Source organism: Neophocaena asiaeorientalis, unplaced genomic scaffold, assembly GCF_003031525.2.
Source record: "Neophocaena asiaeorientalis asiaeorientalis breed wild unplaced genomic scaffold, Neophocaena_asiaeorientalis_V1.1 scaffold155, whole genome shotgun sequence".
NCBI classification, from domain to species: Eukaryota; Metazoa; Chordata; class Mammalia; order Artiodactyla; family Phocoenidae; genus Neophocaena; species Neophocaena asiaeorientalis.
Window position 1 is genome coordinate 6,188,107 of NW_020173040.1, and position 19,052 is coordinate 6,207,158.

The following is a 19,052-nucleotide window of genomic DNA, read 5'->3' on the forward strand; positions in this document are numbered from 1 at the left end:
TTCAATAGGTCTGGGTGGGGCATTGAAATTTGCCCCACTTACGATACACACCAGTTAAACATGACGCACAGACAGATTTAGGACCATCTGTAGCCCCTCCTCCCAACCCCACTCCAGGATTCCTCGTCCCCGCTTTCTGGGGCGTGGTTTTCTGAACCTCCTGGCTTCCTCTCTCTCCTGGCCCCTCTGGGGTCAGAGGGTCTCTGTGAGTCATGGAGAACCAGCTCCTTGTGTGGAGACAGCTGCTGGGAGCAGCTGTCCTGGCAGGGAAACATTGCCCCAGCCACTTGGAGTGCCAGTGGACCAGGACATCTCCTTTCTCCCCCAGGCCTTTGTCCCTTCTTCCTCTTCCCCTTAGGGATCTCACATCTCCAGGAATGCCCATTCTGTCCCACGTTCTCAGCCCACCCTGGGCAGTGGCTTCCTTTCTTCAGCCTAAGTCTTTACCATGCTAAGAATGAAAGCAAACCAAAAGCTCTGCTCCAACGTCCCTTCTTCGCTCTGAACCACCACCCATCTCGTGTCTTTCTCTTGGGAAATTTCCCACCGAAGCCTTGTCCACTCACTTGAGTGGAGGGACACTAGGAAAATCGGCCCCTCTCTGGGTGCTTGCTGCCCAGTACCGTGGCCGCTGTTCACATCTCGAGCACTTGGAGTGTGGCTCGTCCAAATGCTCAGAGTGTAAAAGACGCGCCCAACTCAAAGACTAAGCACAAAACCAAAAAAAGGATGCAAAATACCTCATTAATAGCTTTATGTATTATATGTTAAAATGACAGGGTTTAGGTCTATTGGACTAAATACAATACACGATTAATATTAACCTCGCTTTTCCTTTTGACTTGTTTTTTTAATGTGGCTGCTAGAAAATTTCAAATTACATATGTGACTTGTATTATATTTCAATTGAGAAGCACTGATCTAGACAGTGAGGGGCCATAGCAGAGAATCTCTGCAGATTTTTCCAGCTGGAAGAGGTAGAGTTCCCGGTTGGGTGAAAGGAAGTCTGGGGTTCCCCCAAAAGAAAAAGAAGGTGATGGCTTTGCATTTTCTTAGATCCCCAAAGAATCAAGAGTTGACCCTGCCTGCCTGTGTTAGGGGTGTGTATGTGCCTGTGTGTGCGTGTGTGTGTACGTGTACGCGTGTGTAAGAAGCGGTCAGGTGCTGTCGGGAGGTTGGATGTCGCCATGGCAGATCCCACAGGCTCCTGCCCGGTCTCTCCTCTGGCTCTACATGTCTGGGGCCATTCCTCCTCTCCCTCCTCTCCCTCCTCTCCCTCCTCTCCCTCCTGGGTCGAGATTGCAAACCCCCTGGCAGCAGGCACTGGAGTTGACAGAGCATTGCGGTTTCCTGAGAGCCCAGCATCCTGCTTGACATGTAGGAGATGCCTTGCCAGCTGTCTAGAGTTGAGCTGAGGTGAGATGGAAGTGACAGTCCCACCTGCGCCCTGCGGTGCAGACAGCATGAATGGAGCTAATGCTGCCTATGTCTTCATTGGCCCCCACTCTGCATCCTGCACCCAGCACTGGGCGCTCCATGGTTCAAGTTCACTCTGGCCGCTGGCTCATGAGGGCTGGCCGTTGGCCGGGGCTGACGTTGTTCTCCCTTGAGCTTTGCTTTCTGACAGCACAAATGATCTCTTCCTTTTTTTCCTCTCCTGGGTTAGGTGTTAATCCCTACTGCACAGGAGAGATTGATTTTCCAATGACCAAGAAATCGGCAGCTTCCACAGACAGGCAGCCTTATTCCCTCTGTAGCAACAGGAAGTCTCTGTCTCAACAACTGGACTGTGCAACGGGAAAGGCTGTGGTAAGAACGAAGGCAGGGGACCCTGGAGAGCAGGGGGAGAGGGGAGGGGTCCAGACTCAGCGGCGGCTGAAGAGACCTTCCTAGTGGTTTGACGTCCACAGAATTACAGAGGGGAGGGGCTGGCTTCGTGAGTGTGGGCACCTGCAGGCAGAGAACCACATTAGGAACGGTCACCTATGAGTGCCAGGCACTTGTGACCGCGGCTGCTTTGATGCTATGAGGAGCTGATGTGCAGAGAACATTCCACCCATGCAGACCCTGAACGGGCACTTTATGTGGGTCCCTTTATTTCATCTGCACGGCGACCCTAGGAGGTGGGCGAGGGAAGTGAGGACAAGTTAAGGAAGGCATGTGAATTCACATTGCTAATAAGAGTCCGCCCTGGGACTCGAAGTCAGAGCTTCAGGATTCCAGAACCTGCGCTTTTAGCCCCTGTGATGTAGTGACTTGCTTTACACATTTTGCCTCTACAGTAAGTCCCCTACACACGAACGAGTTCTGTTCCGAGAGCATGTTCGTAAATCCAATTTGTTCGTAAGTCCAAGAGTTAGCCTAGGTCCCCAACTAACACAATCGGCTCTCTAGTACTGCACTGGAATAGGTTTATAATACTTTTCACACAAACAATACATAAAAAAAACAAACACAAAAACAAAGGAAACATTTTGACCCTTCAGTACAGTAGCTGGAAAAGTACAGTAGTACAGTACAAGAGCTGGCATCCAGGGGCTGGCATCGAGTGAACAGGCAAGAAGAGTTACTGACTGGAGGAGGGAGAGGAGGTGGGAGATGCTAGAGCTGAAGGATCGTCAGCAACAGGAGACGGAGGGCGAGCTGCGATGTCACTCATGCCTGACATGGATGGCCCACACATTTGCATCTTGGAAAGTTTGCAACTTGAAAGTTCGTATGTAGGGGACTTACTGTAATTCCTGAGCTTAGAACGGAGGGTAATGTTAGCCCCATTGTACAGCGAGGAAGCAGAGGCTTGGCAAGGGGAGTAGCGGTCTGAATTCACACATCTTGAAAACCTAAGCGTCCAGCATTGAAACCAAGCCCTCACCAGTCCGTGCCCTTCCCACTGTGGGGCACGAGGTTGCAGTATGAGAGCCAAGCAGGTGTGAAGCACAGGGTCCCCTCACTTGTCACCCCAGCCAGCCTGTTGTGTCCCTGAGCCCCGGCCGAGGCACAAGGCACCCGCAGTGCCTCCTGTGGCCACCTGTGAGCATACAGCGCCCTCCGTCTGCAGCACCCTGTCCCCTTCCCTCACCTCTAGCCTGCAAACCCTACCCCATCCTTCAAAACCCTTCCTAGCACTACTTCCGCTGCGAGCTCTCCTGAGTCCTCCAAGTGCTTGACCCTTATATGTTTCTTGACGCCCATCGTAACGTGTCTGGGCTTCTCTTACAGACTCACCCAACGTGCCTTGTTGGTGTCATTACTTACGTTAGGGTCTTAGCTCCCCTCTAGGGTCCATAGTCAAGCGATGTTTGATTCTCCCCACACGGTACACATCAGATGCTTGAAGATTTCATTTCTCTCTTCCATTCCCTTCCTTGAGCTATTAGGCTTTTCGCTCACCAGTGGGAATCATCGGGGTTCCAGTGTTAGAAAAAGACAGCTTCTGAAGTGACAGGTGACTTTACAGATCAGGAACCCGAGGCACAGAGGGGTTAAGTCAGTTCCCCAAGGTCACCAGCTGATAGTGACAGGTGACTTTACAGATAAGGAACCCGAGGCACAGAGGGGTTAAGTCAGTTCCCCAAGGTCACCAGCTGATAGTTGGAGAGCCAGGCAGCCGGGCTCCCAAGTCTGAGACCTAACCACCATGCTCCTTTGCCCCTCTCCGCGGCACTTCCTGTGGGGCGCAGGGCGTGTGTCTGTTTGGCACGCCTGCTCCTATGCAAGTGGGTAATCCCCTGTCTGCCTCCCCCTGGAATTTACATTCTGAGTTTTCACATCTTTGGGTTCCTGACCCTTTGCCCACCACCCTGTGCCTGGCACTAAATGGGGTCTCCGTAAATGTGGCTTGGATTCTGTCGAGGGTGTCCTTGGCCGTTGGCTTCCTAACCTGGGCTGGGGACTCCGGTTATGGGACTCGTTGTCCTGGGGCAGCGTGGTCTGTGTCACTCCCGTGACAAGCCTTAACGAGCCTCTGGCTGCTGGTCCACAGGGAGATCAGGCTCCTGGGGCCACCAAAACAGCCCCCCTCCACCAGACGCCCACCCACACCCCATTCACCATGCTCTGGCCCATCTCCCTCAGGAGAGAGGGGACCAGGGTCCTCTCCTCGGCTGGGCCTTCCCTGTCCCCGTTCCCAGCAAGGTGTGTGCTGTCGTCCTGTTGACTCATCCTCTCCCCACCCTGGTCCCTCGTTCCAGGGTCCGTCAAGGCCAATACGGTCGCTCAGCACAGCTCAGCTCATGCAGCCCTTGGGGGGCCTCCAGGCATCCGTCATCTCCAACATCGTGCTGATGAAGGGCCAGGCCAAGGTGAGCAAGGACTGTGGCCAACAGAAGTTGGTCGACACAGGTGCCTGAGGAGCTGTCATGTCGCGGGAAGGGTGGAGAGAGGGACTGGTGATTCTGGCTCAGAACACGAGTGTTCGGATGCTCTCCTGCCGGCACGGGGAGGGGCAGTCAGGGTTGCTCTGCCCTGTGCGGGTCACAGGAAGACAAATGCTGCCCCGTTTTTCCCTGGCGTAGTAGTTTCCAGAAGTTAGTTTTACCTGATGATTGAATTCAAAACATCATCATAGTCAGTTCAGGCTGCTATAGCAGAAATACCATAGACTGGGCGGCTTAAACAGCAGGTATTTATTTCTCACGGTTCTGGAGGCTGGGGGTCCAAGTTGAAGGTGCCGGCAGATGCCACATATGTTGAGGACTCCTCTCCTGATTCACGGATGCCTCGTTCTCTCTGTGTCCACACATGGTGGAAGGAGCAAGGGAGTTCTCTGGGGTCTCTTTTATGAGAGCACTAATCCCATTCATGAGGGCTCCACCATTTTTCTTTTTTTTTTTTTTTGGACCAAGGCCGTATTTTTCTTTAGAATAAATATATTTTGTAAACAAAGCAAGTACATATATAAACAAATTAGCCTTTATTTTCTTTTGTTTTTGCCTTTATTTTATTTTACTTATTTTTTTTATTGAAGTATAGTTGATGTACAATATTATATAAGTTTCAGGTGTACAACATAGTGATTCCCAATTTCTAAAGGTTATATTCCATTTATAGTTATTGTAAAATATTGGCTATATTCCCTGTGCTGGACAATATTTCCTTGTAGCTTATTTTATACATAGTAGTTTGTACCTCTTCACCTTCTATCCCTACCTGCCCCCGCCCCCTTCAGGAGTGCTCCCCCTTTATGGCCTAGTTACTTCCCAAAGGCTCCCCCTAACATATTAATTTGGGATAGGGACATAAACATTCAGTCTGTGTGTCTTCCCCAAATTCAGATATTCAGACTGATTTTTGCCCCACAATTGAGAAATATCGAAAGGGGGGCACAAAAGCAGTGGTAATGGTGGGACATCCCAGATGCTCCTTGGCATTGCTTCCAGAACATGCCATCCCATACATGGAGTTGACGTGGGCACTGAAGAACTTCTGAAATAGACATGGCAGCTGCTGCAAAGTCCTCAGGCCAGCCCAGGGAACCGAGATGCTTAAATGATGGAAGGGTAGGTTTCTACCCACCTCATATGATTTTGGTGTGCGGTGTGAGGGAAGATCTGTTCACCGATATGGTCTTCCTGCAGGAGGGCCCCATATATCTGGAGTCCTTCCCTCCACCCCCACCCCTCCTGTCTCCTGGGAGCTGAGCAAAGATAAATGAGGAGACACAAGTGGGAAGTACTGAGATGTTTGTTCCTCTAATCACAAGGGGGTCACTCACGCCAGTGCTGATTTTCTCTAGACAGCCCCTCTTTCTGATTTGTAAATCACAATGCTTGTGCCCCCTTGAATTTAGGTAGAAGCATTTTTAACATGGTTGACTTTTAGACTTTTTTCAATGCTCAAAAGGAGGCAGAGTGGAGAAAAGCACCAACACTCATGCAAAGATGATCAACAGTGGTGTCAGTCATCTCGGTGTGCGTAGACTGTACAGTCAGTAAATAGATTTCGTGGGCAGATGTGTCACTGGGTGGATTGAACTGGCCTCGATGGAGAGCCGTAAGGTGTTTGGTGTCGGAAGCCTGGAGTGCAGAGCAGGGATGATGGGTTAGAAATACGGTGGGTCTCCCACTGTTCTCCTGATACACCTCCACACCGAAGACCTCATCATTAACAGGGATAAGTAGGAGGAGGAAGAAGCAGAGCTAGAAGGTTCCACCAGTGCCTGAGGTAGCCAAAAACAATAAAACCAGCGACCAAAACCCAGGCATTGTGCTAAGGGCTTTGCAAGGATCATTCCTTTAATTCTCACAAAACCCTATTATTATCTCCTGTTAATAGGTGAGGAGACTGGGGATCTGGGACTTACAGGACTGGCCCAAGGTCACTTGGTTAGTGAGCAGTTGACTCAAGACTTTCTGAGCCCTGGATCTTGTTCTTAACCACTACACCATCCGGCCTCACCAGGGTGGGTGAAAGTTTGGGTCTAGAGCAATTATTTCAGCCAGGAAGAAGTTGGGCGCCCATACAGGGAGCCCGGAAGCTGCCCTACCTCTCATTTTCCTACCCCCATGCTGCTCCTGGACACCGTTGCTCTTTCCCATCCTGGAACACCCACACCTTCACCAGAAGCTCACACCAGCACCCTGTCCGCACAGCTTTCCTGTCTGGCCCCTGCTTGCCAGGCTCCCTTAGGGTCTTGAAGGTGGCTGCCTGGCCTGCCACCTGTGTGATGCTGGGGCGATGCACACGCTCGGCTCCGAGCAGCTGCTGGCCTCGGAGAAATTGCCCAGGCGCAGTGATGCTGTTACTTGGCAGCCATCACTTGGAGGGGTCTTCCTGGGAGCCAAGTTGCTTACTGCTTCCTGGCACGCTTGCAAGCTGAATCCAAAGGCCCGGCCTCCAGCTGGCTTTCGTGCCTTCTGTCTATAACATATGTTTCCCGAGCACCTGCATCCAGAGAGCAGACACTGACAAATGAGATGCGTTCACCACCTCCGGGGAGCTCACAGTCTCCAGAGGAATCCATTGCGACCCAAGCTAAGCCTTCTTGAGAAGAAGGGTGCTCTCAGTCATCAACCAAATAAAGCAGGCTGTGTGTGCACCTCCTTTGCTGCTCTCTGGGTCTGCCTAGGTGGTTGTCCTAACTCACTGCAGGTCTACAGGCAAAGCTGGACCCGCCCGCCTTTCTCTTCCTGCCGTCTGTCGACCTCACTCACGTCTTTCTCTTGCTTCCCCGGCCTCTGGCCTCCTCTCTGCTGCCACCTGGCAGCTCCTGACCTCGTGGTACTGCAGGGGCAGGAGGGAGAGCACAGGACTGTAGTAAATTCCTTGAGAAGGGGAAGGGTGGGATGCAGAACAGAAGGGGAATGAACAGCTTTTGGTAGGAGAAGAGATGCTTCTTCCATTGTCAGCTGCTGCTTTTACGATTATTGGTGTTGGTGTGTTAGTTGTGGTCGCTGGATGTCTTAGTTAATATTCAAACACAGCGCTGTGAGTTTGGCGATGTCAGCATCATTTTCCAAGGGGGTAAATTGAAGCTCAGAGACAGGAAGTGATCTGCCCAGAATTGCTAGTCAGAGGGGCAGAGCCAGGGTACTTGCTAGTCTCCATTCAGACTCCCCCTGTGTGGGGAACATCAGACTCGTGAGAAAGCTCCAGACACAACACAGCCCAGCGTGGCCTTGAAGTTACCACTTTTCCCATTCCTCTGTTAGGTCCCGAGACCTCTAAAACCAAGGGCACCCCCCTCCTCCCTGAGTCCTCTGTTCAGGGCTGGGGCAGGACCTCAGGACAAGGCAGCCCAGTGAATGGCATGGAACATTCCGAAATCTGACCTTCTCCTCTTCTTTCCCAGGGCCTGGGCTTCAGCATCGTTGGAGGAAAGGACAGCATTTATGGCCCCATTGGAATTTACGTTAAAACCATCTTTGCGGGGGGAGCAGCGGCCGCCGACGGAAGGCTACAGGAAGGTAGATTTCCCGGCCTTCACTAGGTGATGTTGGTGGAATCAAAAGCAGAATCACTAGGCTACCAGTAGAAGCTACTGGGAAAGTGAAATGTGTCTTGAGCCTTCAGAATCCAGCTTGCGTGGATTCGGGGGTCTGCGGGCCCCGATGGCTCCGTCAGGCCTGGCACATTGGCTGGGTGTGTTTGCACACTCAGTCTCGTTCCTTTTGCTGGCCTGGGGCAGAAGACCCCTTCCATCCCTCTTGCGCCTTTGCTTGTCAAGGCCCCTCTGCGTTGCTGGCAGCCATCGACATCCCCTTTGTTTCGTTTTCTCTGCCCTCCCCAGCCCACAGACACGGGGAACCAGGCCCAGGGCTTCCAGTGAGTCCTCTGTGAGCCTGCCCCGTTCTGGCCTCTAGGAATACAGAGGATTATCGGACAGGTTCCCTCTACTGAGGAGCTCAGGATCCGCCCAGCTGCCGCCCCTCCCCTTCTGCCCACCCTACTCCCATCCACTACCTCCCTCCAGCTTTTTCATCTCTTCCAGGGAGGGAAGCCCCTGGCCATCCTGAGAGGAAGGGGCCCAGGGCGCTGAGGTGTCCCCTGAGTGTCCCTCCCTATCCCCTTGTCCTGGAGGGGAGGTTTTCTCCCCACCCCGAATCCTACCCCACAGTCACGTGTAGGCTTGGCCCCAGGAAATCTCCCGGTTTTAACTGGGAGGCAAAATTCCGGGGCAGGTAGTCAGGGAGCAGAGGTAAGATGCTGCAGGCCTGACACTGGGTTACAGGTGGATCTTTAAAGAGAAGTGATTTCACAACCTTCTTACCTTCTCTGTCAGGCCAGTTTCTGTAAACTCTGCTGCGAGCCAAACCACCTTTAATAATCTAACTTGTTCAGGGCAGGGTTGACCAGCTACAGCCCGCAGGCCACATCTGGCCCACTGCCTATTTTTATAAGGCTCACGAAGGAAGAAGAGTTTTCATGTCTCTTAAACGGCTGAAAAAAAGTCCAAAGAAGTTTGGATTCTTTTGTGAAAATTAAATTCAAATTCCAGCCTCCTTAGAAAAGCTTTATTGGTACACCGCCATGCTCGCTCATTGACCTCTCGTCTATGGTTGCTTTTGTGCAGTGTTGAGTAGTCTCGACAGAAAGCATGTGGCCTGCGAAGCTTAAAATATTTACTATCTGGCTCTTTATAGAGAAAGTTTGCCAACTCTAACATTATGTGTATGGATTTTATTGTATGGGCAGTGGGGAGCATTTGAAGCTTTTTATGATTTGGGAGGGACCAGCCAGGACCAGGGTTTTTAGTTGATTCAGGAAGCCGAGTGTAAGATGAAGTGGGCTGGCTAGACACCAGACGCAGTAAAACGAGTTCAGAGGCTATTGTAAGAGCCAGGCTCCAGCTCTTAAGGGTCTGCCCTGAGGCTGTAACCCTGGGAGGAGAAAGATGCTGATGGGGGAAACAAGGGCTTCTGGGGAGGTGGCAAATGAGATCAGAGAACACGTGAAGGCGTCTGATCTTAGTAAACTAGAGAACGATGATGAATTATATATAACAGGAGGTGGAGGAAGGGTAGCAAAAGAAGGCAAACGAGGGTATTTAGGTTTGAGCTGCAGAGCGGAGTGAGGTCTCCAGGTGAGCACTAGGTGGCGCTGTCCAGCAGGCGAATGAAAATTTGGGTTCCAGTTCAGGAAGGGAATAAGTGTTGAATGTAGATTTTTAGGGTCATTTGGAAAATAGCTGAAGTTATAGAGTGGATGCAGGAAGCAGGGAAGAGAGGAGAGAGAAGAGGGCCGAGGCAAGGCTTGAGGGGGATAGCTAAATCAAGAGGCACGCAGAGGAGTCATTGAGAGAAAGGAAGGAAAGTGGGATCAGAATCTTGAGATGGGCGGGTCTGCTTCCTTATCTTCTGTACTTTTCTGTGTTTGACTAAGAGGTGGAGGAGGAATTGAAGTGGCCAGAAGAGAGAAGCCTGCCCAAGCCAAGCTTCATTCTTTTTCTTTCTGGGTATTTGTCTCGCTTAGTTAATAGTGATCGTAAGAATTCGGTGAAAAGGACGCTCAGCTAGTCTGCAGTCCTTGATTCTAGCCTGAAATAATTGACCAAGTTGCCTTTTGTAACTTCTTTCAAAAGTGAAATTTTAGAATACGCCCTTGAATTCCCCGGGAGATCCGTCAGTTGCAACAAAAGTTTGGTGTCAAGATCAAGGCTAAGAATGTTTTATTTGTATTCCCTTTGCAAACAAATGATTGTGTAAGATTTATAAGGCAAAACCGAGGCTACTCACCTTCCACCAGATATGGCCAAATAAGGCTGAGGACTCTCTGGAGGGCCCAGAGTATGTGGCCCCCTTGGGATGGACATTCTAACAATCTGAAGACAAGTTCAGCCTCTTGTGTCATAAAGAATGGACGTTTCTGAAGTGTGTTCTTTGTAGATCCTGCCTTCAGCAAGTACTTAGTTATATTTTGATTATTTTTAATTTGTCGGTTGTCACACCTCAACTTGGAATCTCATAAGGACAAGGACCGAGCCTTTTACTTTTCTTGTCTAGTTTTAGCAACGTAACAGATTAAGCTGATTTGAATATGCTTCCCACCCCTTTATTGTCATAGACACAAGTTGGCTAAAACAGCACATCGGAACTCTAAAGAAAGAAGTGGAAACACCCAGCTTCTAAGAAACAAAGAAACCACTTTAAATCTAAGCGTGACATTCCCAGGAGTTGATGACGTGATAGCACAGGGAGCTGCTTACTGGGCCTAAGGCCCAGGGGCTGGGATTCGATGCCCACACAGGGGCAGGAGAGGTGGTCTTGGGCCCTGGGAACCTCTGAGAACCTGTAGAAAGCCTTCATACTAAAGAGCTGCCCTCATGAAAGGCCAGCAAGCCCAGGGAAGCAACAAGGAAACGTAATTTTGTCCTTGGCCCTTGGGTGGGGAAAAGACATCTCGCTGGAGAAAATGAAGAGCCAAACCGTGTCAGGGTGAGTGTGCAACCTCAGCCGTCAGCCCTTGCAGCTCAGGACTCCCAAGCTGAGGAGCTAACGTTACTACTGGTCCTGAACCAGTCCTGAGACCCTGGGGTGCCTGCTGGAAATAAAGGAAAAAAATAGAAGTAGCCACCTGAGGGGTGTGGGAATTCCACAGAAAAACAAGCTCCCCTTAAAAATGAGTTGAGGGCCTCCCTGGTGGCGCAGTGGTTGGGAGTCCGCCTGCCGATGCAGGGGACACGGGTTCGTGCCCTGGTCCGGGAGGATCCCACATGCCGCGGAGCGGCTGGGCCCGTGAGCCACGGCCGCTGAGCCTGCACGTCCGGAGCCTGTGCTCCGCAGCGGGAGAGGCCGCAACAGTGAGAGGCCCGCGTACCCAAAAAAAAAAAAAAGAGTTGAAAATAAAGATTACAATTGTTCAGCCAGAAAAAGGAATGAAATCCTGCCATCTGGGACAACATGGATGGACCTTGAAGGCATTATACTGAGTGAAATAAGAAGAGAAAGACAAACACCATACAATCACACTTATATACGGAATCTAACAAAACAAAAAACCTAACTCATAGCTATAAGGCGGTCAAAAGGTATAAATGTCCAGTTATAAAATAAATAAATCTTGGGTGACTCTAGTTAGTAATACTGTATTGTATGTTTGAAAGTTGCTAAGAGGGTAGAGCTTTTCTTTTTTTAAAATTTTGTTGAAGTGTAGTTGATTTACAGTGTTGTGCTAATTTCTGCTGTATGGAAAAGCGACTCAGTTCTACACATATATATTCTTTTTCATATTCTTTTCCATTCTCGTTTATCACAGGATATTGAATATAGTTCCCTGTGCTATACAGGAGGACCTTGCTGTTTATCCATCCTATATATACTAGTTTGCATCGGCGAATCCAAAGTTCCCAATCCACTTGGGCAACCACAAGTCTGTTAAAAGAGTAGCTCTTGAAAGTTCTCATCACAAGGAAAAAATACTTGTAACCAGGTGTGGTGACTAATATTAACTAGACTTATTGTGGTGATCATTTCTCAACATATAAGATGCTTAAAAAAATAAGAGGGCTTCCCTGGTGGCGCAGTGGTTGAGAGTCCGCCTGCCGATGCAGGGGACGCGGGTTCGTGCCCCGGTCCGGGAAGATCCCACATGCCGCAGAGCGGCTGGGCCCGTGAGCCATGGCCGCTGAGCCTGCGCGTCCAGAGCCTGTGCTCCACAACGGGAGAGGCCACAACAGTGAGAGGCCCGTGTACCGCAAAAAAAAAAAAATAAATAAAAAATAAGAGAAGGCATAGAAAAACAATAAGGAAACAACAGAACACAGTGAAAAAATAGATGGATGTGAAAAAAATAACTTTTAGAAATTAAAAAAAAGCAAAGTCATTGAAAGAAAAAAAAAAAACCTCAACGGATGGTTTAAACAGTAGATAAATGCAGCTGTAAGGAGAATTTGTGATCTGGAAATTATCCAGTAGGCCACACAGAACAATAGAGAAGCAAAAGATGAGCCCTAGAGAAACATGCAGAATAGGTTGAGATGGTCCAAAATAATCTAATGGGAATTCTAGAAAGAAAGAATAGAGTGAAAGAGGGAAAGCGATAGGCGATGAGATCGTGGTTAAGAATTTTCCAGAATTAACCAGAATTTTCCAGAATTATGCAAACTTCAGTATGAGGTAGCACCCTAATACATCCTAGTGAAGCTTCAGACTATCAAAGACAAAAAATATATATATTAAAAACAACCAGAGAAAAATGATGGATTCTCTACCGTGGGACCGTAATTAAGTGACAGCAGATTCACCCAATAGCACGCAGCCCAGAAACCCGTGTAAAAAATAATGTTTGCATCTGAATTTCCCAGCACAGTGTTGAATACAGAGACAGTGCTCTTTGTTTATGTATTGAATAGATGGAATGAATAGGAGAAAGTGGTTTTCCATCCCCATGAAAATGGATCTCTGGATACAGAAAAATTTCTTCTCTTAGGTGTATAGGAGGAAAAAGCTCTAAGTCCTAACTTTTTACCATATGAACTCTGGACTTCTCTGAGCTCACTTTCCTCTTCTGTAACTTGGGACCTATACTGCATTCTGGAAACATCACATCCAACCCACATTTACTGGGCACTGTGGAGGCCTCACCCAGAATTGGCCCTGAGGATTACAGCATCTGATGTAACAAAGCCCCTTCCCCAGGGAGAGACTTTCACAGTTCATCGATGACCACCGGGGTGACAAGGGCTGTGAGAGTGGTAGGTTCTGGGTGCCACGAGAGTGCAAAGTCAGCAGAGACCAAGCGATTAAGAAGTGGTAGGTGAAGAAGGTAGGAGATGTACATTTTAGTTCAGAAGATGGCATGGAAACAAGCATGGAACTGCACAGACCACTGTGGGAAAGGCAGGTGTGTGGCATCAGGAAATGGTCCAGGGGAGCGAATGGCATGAGGGGCTGAGAGGCAGGAGAGAAAGAGGTGAAACCCAGAGGTGGGCAGGGAGCCGATTGGGCCAGGCCTTGTGTGCCTGGCTAAGGACCCTGGATCTCACCCTGGAAAGTAAGCAGTGCCAGAGAAGGCCCAGCACTGCTGCCTTGCCCACCTCCCAGGGGGAGAGCCCTGAATGAGATGTTCTCTGTGATGCTTTGTACATCTCACAGAAACCTGGACGGGGGGTGGGGGCACTAGAGTTTAAGGGATAACGCCTCCTGATTGGGCAAAACTCTTCTCAGCTACAATTTCTCCCTCTCCCAACAGGTGATGAAATTCTGGAACTCAACGGGGAATCGATGGCTGGACTCACACATCAGGACGCTTTGCAGAAGTTCAAGGTGACCATTTATTATCAATATATGGCCAAACTCTGGGGCCTTCAGACAAAGGAAGCAAGTTCCCAGCATCACCCTCCTTCCTTCAAACCTACAAATTCCAAATGTGGGCTCCTTTACGTGGGGCACCTTGCTGACACTCATCTAGGCACATTGTTCAAAAAAGGCCTTACTCTGAAAATAATAGTGTAATCAGGACTGTTGTCGGGGGCTGCATCAACTATTTGAGGTTTATAGAACGGTTTTATTTTATTTTATTTTTTTATTGGAGTATAATTGCTTCACCACGTTGTGTTAGTTTCTGCTGTACAATGAAGTGAATCAGCTATACGTATACATCTCTCCCCTCCCTCTTGGACCTCCCTCCCACCTCCCCCCCATCCCACCCATCTAGGTCATCACAGAGCACCGAGCTGAGTTCCCTGTGCTATATAGCAGGTTCCCACTAGCTATCTGTTTTACACATGGTAGTGTATATATGTCAGTCCTAATCTCCTAATTCATCTCCCCCTCCCCTTCCCCCCTCATGTCCACATGTCCGTTCTCTATGTCTGCATCTCTATTCCTGCCCTACAAATAGGTTCGTCAGTATCATTTTTCTAGCTTCCACATATATGTGTTAATGTACGATATTTGTTTTTCTCTCTCTGGCTTACTTCACTCTGTATGACAGACTCTAGGTCCATTCGCATCTCTACAAATGACCCAGTTTTGTTCCTTTTTATGGCTGAGTAATATTCCACTGTATATATGTACCACATCATTACCCATTCCTCTGTCGTTGGACATTTAGGTTGTTTCCATGTCCTGGCTATTCTAAATAGTGCTGCATTGAACACTGGGGTACACATGTCCTTTTGAATTATGGTTTTCTCAAGGTGTAACGTTCTATGTATTTATATTACAATCTTTAAAGTTTCGAAGACAGTCACTGAAAGATATTTTTTGAGTCTCCATCTAGTTAGTTCAATTCAAGACTCCATCTCTTTGGCATATATATGTATATACTTCGTATATAAGATGTCATATCCATATCCAGACATACAAATATATGTCATGTATATGTATACACACATTTCTCTATCTCACACACACACACACACACACACACACACACACCCGCATGTGGCAACATTTCTTTAAAAAGCATTCTACTATTGTTCCCCACAAAGACCCGGGTACTTGCCCTTGCCCCGAGCTGCTGCTGGAAGCCGTGGCCCTCTCTCTTTCCTTCCAGCAAGCCAAAAAGGGGCTCCTCGCCCTCACGGTGAGGACCCGCCTGACGGCCCCCCACTCCCTGAGCAGCCGCCTGTCCCCCCCACTGTGCCGCTCCCTGAGCTCCAGCACCTGTGTCACCAAGGACTGCAACTCCTTCATCCTGGAAAGCCCTGAAGCGCCCGCCAGCAGCACCAAGCCCAACTACAGGATCCTGGTGGAGGTGTCCCTGAAGAAAGGTAGGCTGGCCTCCTGGGAGCCCCGCTGTCTTCCTCCGCCCTCTGCCTGGGCCTCCCTCCACTGAGCTATCTCCCAGACTTTCTTTGGCTGGAAACAGGCCCGGGCATTGTCCTTTAGCAGATTTTATGGCTGCTGTTTAGCTCCAAGGTCTAGGGCTCTGTTTGTTAACAGAAGCCCGGGACACACCATCCGAATTCAGTCAACATGTCCCAGTGCAGTGGATAAAATAAAACAAAAGGAAGCAAACACAAATCACACACACACACACACTAGACCAGGAGTTGTAGCTCCACAGCTACTCTGCTAAGAGACCTTGGGCAGGTCACTTGCCCTCTCTGGGACTCTTGTTTTCTCACGTGTGCCAGAAAATTGAGATCCTCTCAAGCTCAGACATTTGGGGATCAGCATCTAGTCCCTTCACACACACACACCCCCCACCAAGGGTGGATGCTAACTGCAGGGGGCTCAGCAGGCCCCCCCTGCCAGATTGCAGCTAGGCTGAGACCTGGAGAATGAAGAGGAGGCAGCTCCCGCAAAGGGACCAGCTCAGCTTGTACGGACAGAGGGAAAGCCAGTGTGGCTGCAGCGAGGTGGGCAGCCTGAGAAGTGGTGTTGGAGCACCTGGCAGAGGCAAAGAGAGAGACCCTGTGGGACTTTGCTGCTAGATTCTCTTCCAATTGCAATTGGGAGTCCTTGAGGGATTTCTAAGCACAGACATAATCAGCTTATGCTTTAAAAGAAACATCTCCTAGGCATCTCTGTAGAGAATGGCCTATAATGTGACAAAAATGGAGGCTTGGGAACCAGTTGCAGCCATTGGATCAGAGAGGATGAGAACGGTAGGTGAAGACGGGTGGGTGGCTTTGAGATCTGTTGTAGAAGAAGAATGAGGAATGAAGAGGGTAGCTGGCGGGCAGCCTGAGGACTCAGACATCCCTGAGCCCCCAAGCCTGGCATGAATACTAGGCACAGGTCAGTACGTGCTGGCACACGCCAGCAGCTGTGTCCAGGACTCGCGGCGTGAGTTCACTGAGCAGGTGCAGGACATGGGGAAGACACGGCTCTCTTCCTTCCCCTGGTGGGCTCCGTGGTCCCTGGCCTTGGGGTGGTGTTTCCTCTGATCACTGGCATCAGAAATACCATAGGCAGGGTTTTTGTTGGGTTGCCGTATGTATATGACACAGCTTCTTAATCTCTACCCCCAGAGATTTCTCTTCCACAGTACTAAAAGAGAGGCCCAGGGATCTATAACTTTCATATAAGTACCCCAGGCAATTCTGATGCCCGCAGGGCTTAAGAACTCTCACTCTGGTCAGGAAACCTGATCTCGGCAAAGGGCTCTGACCTTTGTTTGTGGGCCATATCACAGCCAAAATTCTTCATCCATCAAACAGGGTTGCTAACAGTTGCCCATGGCAACCCTCCTGGGACGTTGGGAGGACCAGCATCAGAGGTGAAAATACCCACAACCGTGCTTTGTAAACCACAGGTGCCAGGAGCAAACCACAAGAAGGTCTTTCTCCTACTCCGTGGCCACTCCATCTGGTCCTTCTTACTGGCTACCCCTCATTTTCCAGTCCTTTTGATGCAGGCCAGCCCCAGGCCCTCCTCTCCCACACACTCTGGGGGACCCATCCAGCCCCATGGTCCTAACACCACCACCTCCACGTTGATACTTTCAAACTTCCACTCAGCCTTCTCTGCTGGGTTCCAGATTCATCTACCCAACTATCTACTCCCTATGTCTCCTTGGCTACTTCATAGGCATCTCAAGAGTGACTGGGGCAAAACTGCACACCTGGTCGCCATCCTCGTGATTCTGGTCCTCCATAGGCGTCCTGTTTTGGTGAACCGAATCATCACCCACCCAGTTACTCAAGCCAAAAAGTCTCAGACTTCTTCAAGCTAAAAACATCTCTACGAGTTATCTTCATTTTAATTTATGAAATCCCCATATTGAATCCATCAGCAAGTCTGTCTTCAGGATGCGTTCTGTGTATATCCATCTCTCTCCCATTTCACTAGCAGTAAAGTCCAAGTCACCACTGCTGGGTGAAGAGTAGCCTCCTAACTGATCTCCTTGTTCCCATTCTTGCTTGACCCCTCATAGCTCTTTCTTTTCCCAGCGGCCGGTCATATTGGGGAAAATAGAAATTAGCCCATGTCACTTCCTGCTCGTAAGTTTCCCATGGCATTCCTTCTCAGTGGAGAAAAGCGTCCTTTCACTGACACATCCTTGTTGACAAGGTTCCATTTAAGCTGACCCTTGCCTCCCTGTCCTGAATCCTCTCATACCACTCTCCCCGTGATGGGCTACATTCCGGCCACACTGGCCTCCTTTTTGGTCCTGCAGCATGGCCTGCTTCCTTTCACCTTGGGCCTTTGCATTAGCTGTCACCTCTTTTGGGAATGCCCCCATCACCCCATCCCTGGTTCCTTCTTGTCATTCGTATTTTAGCCTAAATGTTGCCCTCTCTGAGCCCTAAAGAGGTCATCCTCTTGTGTTCTAGTGCATTCCCTATTAATTCTCTGCCTAATACTTACCACCCCCCGACAACTTCCTCCCTCCTTCCTTCTTTCCCTCCCTCCCTCCCTCCCTCCTTCCCTTTCTCCCTCCCTTTTCCTTTTGTTCCTTCCTTCCTTCCTCCCTCCCTCCTGCTCTCTCTCCCTTCCTTCCTTCTTTCCTTCCCTTTCCTTACTTGACCTTAGCATCCTCACCTGCCTTGGTCACTAGTTGCTGACCCTAGAGCAGTGCCTACTCACAGTGTTGCTCCATAAGCATGGGTGGAATGAATGCATTAATGAACAGGAGACACCAGCTAACCCAGGACAGGTTTGGCACCTAATAGACTAGTGCATCCCTGGGAAAGCTCAGTCACCAGTCCCCCCACCCCCATCCCGTTCTGCCTTCCAGAGGCTGGCGTTGGGCTGGGAATCGGCCTGTGCAGCGTCCCCTATTTCCAGTGCATCTCTGGCATTTTCATTCACACGCTCTCTCCGGGATCCGTGGCGCATCTGGACGGACGACTCCGGTATGTCCTGATTTCCGTTTTTGAAAAGACCCCTGATTTACAGAGGAGGGAAGGAATTCCTTAGTGCATCAGGAGACTGACTGGGAGATGAGATATTTAGAATGATCCAGGGATAGCTCAGAGCCTTTGTCCTCAAAGTGTGGTCCCTGGACCAGCGGCATTGAAATCACTTGGGAGTTCCTTAGAAATGCAGAATCCCAGGGCCCTCCCCAACCCACTGAATCAGAACCTGCATTTCAACTAGATCCCCGGGAATTTGTATGCACGTTGCAGTGTAAGAGACATTGTCTCAGAGAATATCAGTCCGAAACAGAAAACATGAAGTTAAACATACTTTAATTCAGATGTAAATAATACAGACTGTAGAGTGACATAAATAGGAGCTTCGAGGAGGTTTACCTGTGGAGTCAGTCTGTATGGAAAAAGAAGCTTACTCAGCAAATCAGTAGTATTAACTCCATTTCTTGTAACATAAACAGAGTATTTTCGGGCATTCCACATATATCTTTTTCCGAATAACTTCTAAGAGAAGTAAAAATCTAAATTTTATTTTCAACAAGGGATCTGAGTTTGGTAATTACATATTATTTTTTTGTAATTACATTTTATTCCAGTTTAACTTGTTACAGTACGTTATACTCAGTCCAACACTCGTGTGTGGTATAGCTTCTCTCCTATAGCGTAAGAAGATATATGCTGTATATTTATATGTGTCCCAGATCGTATATCTTCATGTATATCTTCTCTACTGGGCTTAGGTTTTGCTGAATCAGGAGAGTTTTGCCATATGTTAAAATGTTTTCCTATCATTGTAGTACTGGGGTTGGCTAAAAAGTTCGTTGGGGTTTTTCCATAAGATGTTATGGAA

The 19,052-nt window shown here is 49.2% G+C and overlaps 1 protein-coding gene across 2 annotated transcripts in view; it reads left to right on the forward strand.

The window, feature by feature from the left end:
* The window catches only part of IL16 (interleukin 16), a 77,042-nt gene that overhangs the window by 34,095 nt on the left and 23,895 nt on the right, over window positions 1-19,052 (forward strand). For both annotated transcript variants that reach the window (XM_024742717.1, XM_024742716.1), the window contains exons 3-8: window positions 1,667-1,809; window positions 4,191-4,301; window positions 7,790-7,904; window positions 13,627-13,700; window positions 14,935-15,151; window positions 18,067-18,184. In XM_024742717.1, the coding sequence (XP_024598485.1) occupies window positions 1,667-1,809; window positions 4,191-4,301; window positions 7,790-7,904; window positions 13,627-13,700; window positions 14,935-15,151; window positions 18,067-18,184 (778 nt within the window). The remainder of the gene's footprint in view (window positions 1-1,666; window positions 1,810-4,190; window positions 4,302-7,789; window positions 7,905-13,626; window positions 13,701-14,934; window positions 15,152-18,066; window positions 18,185-19,052) is intronic.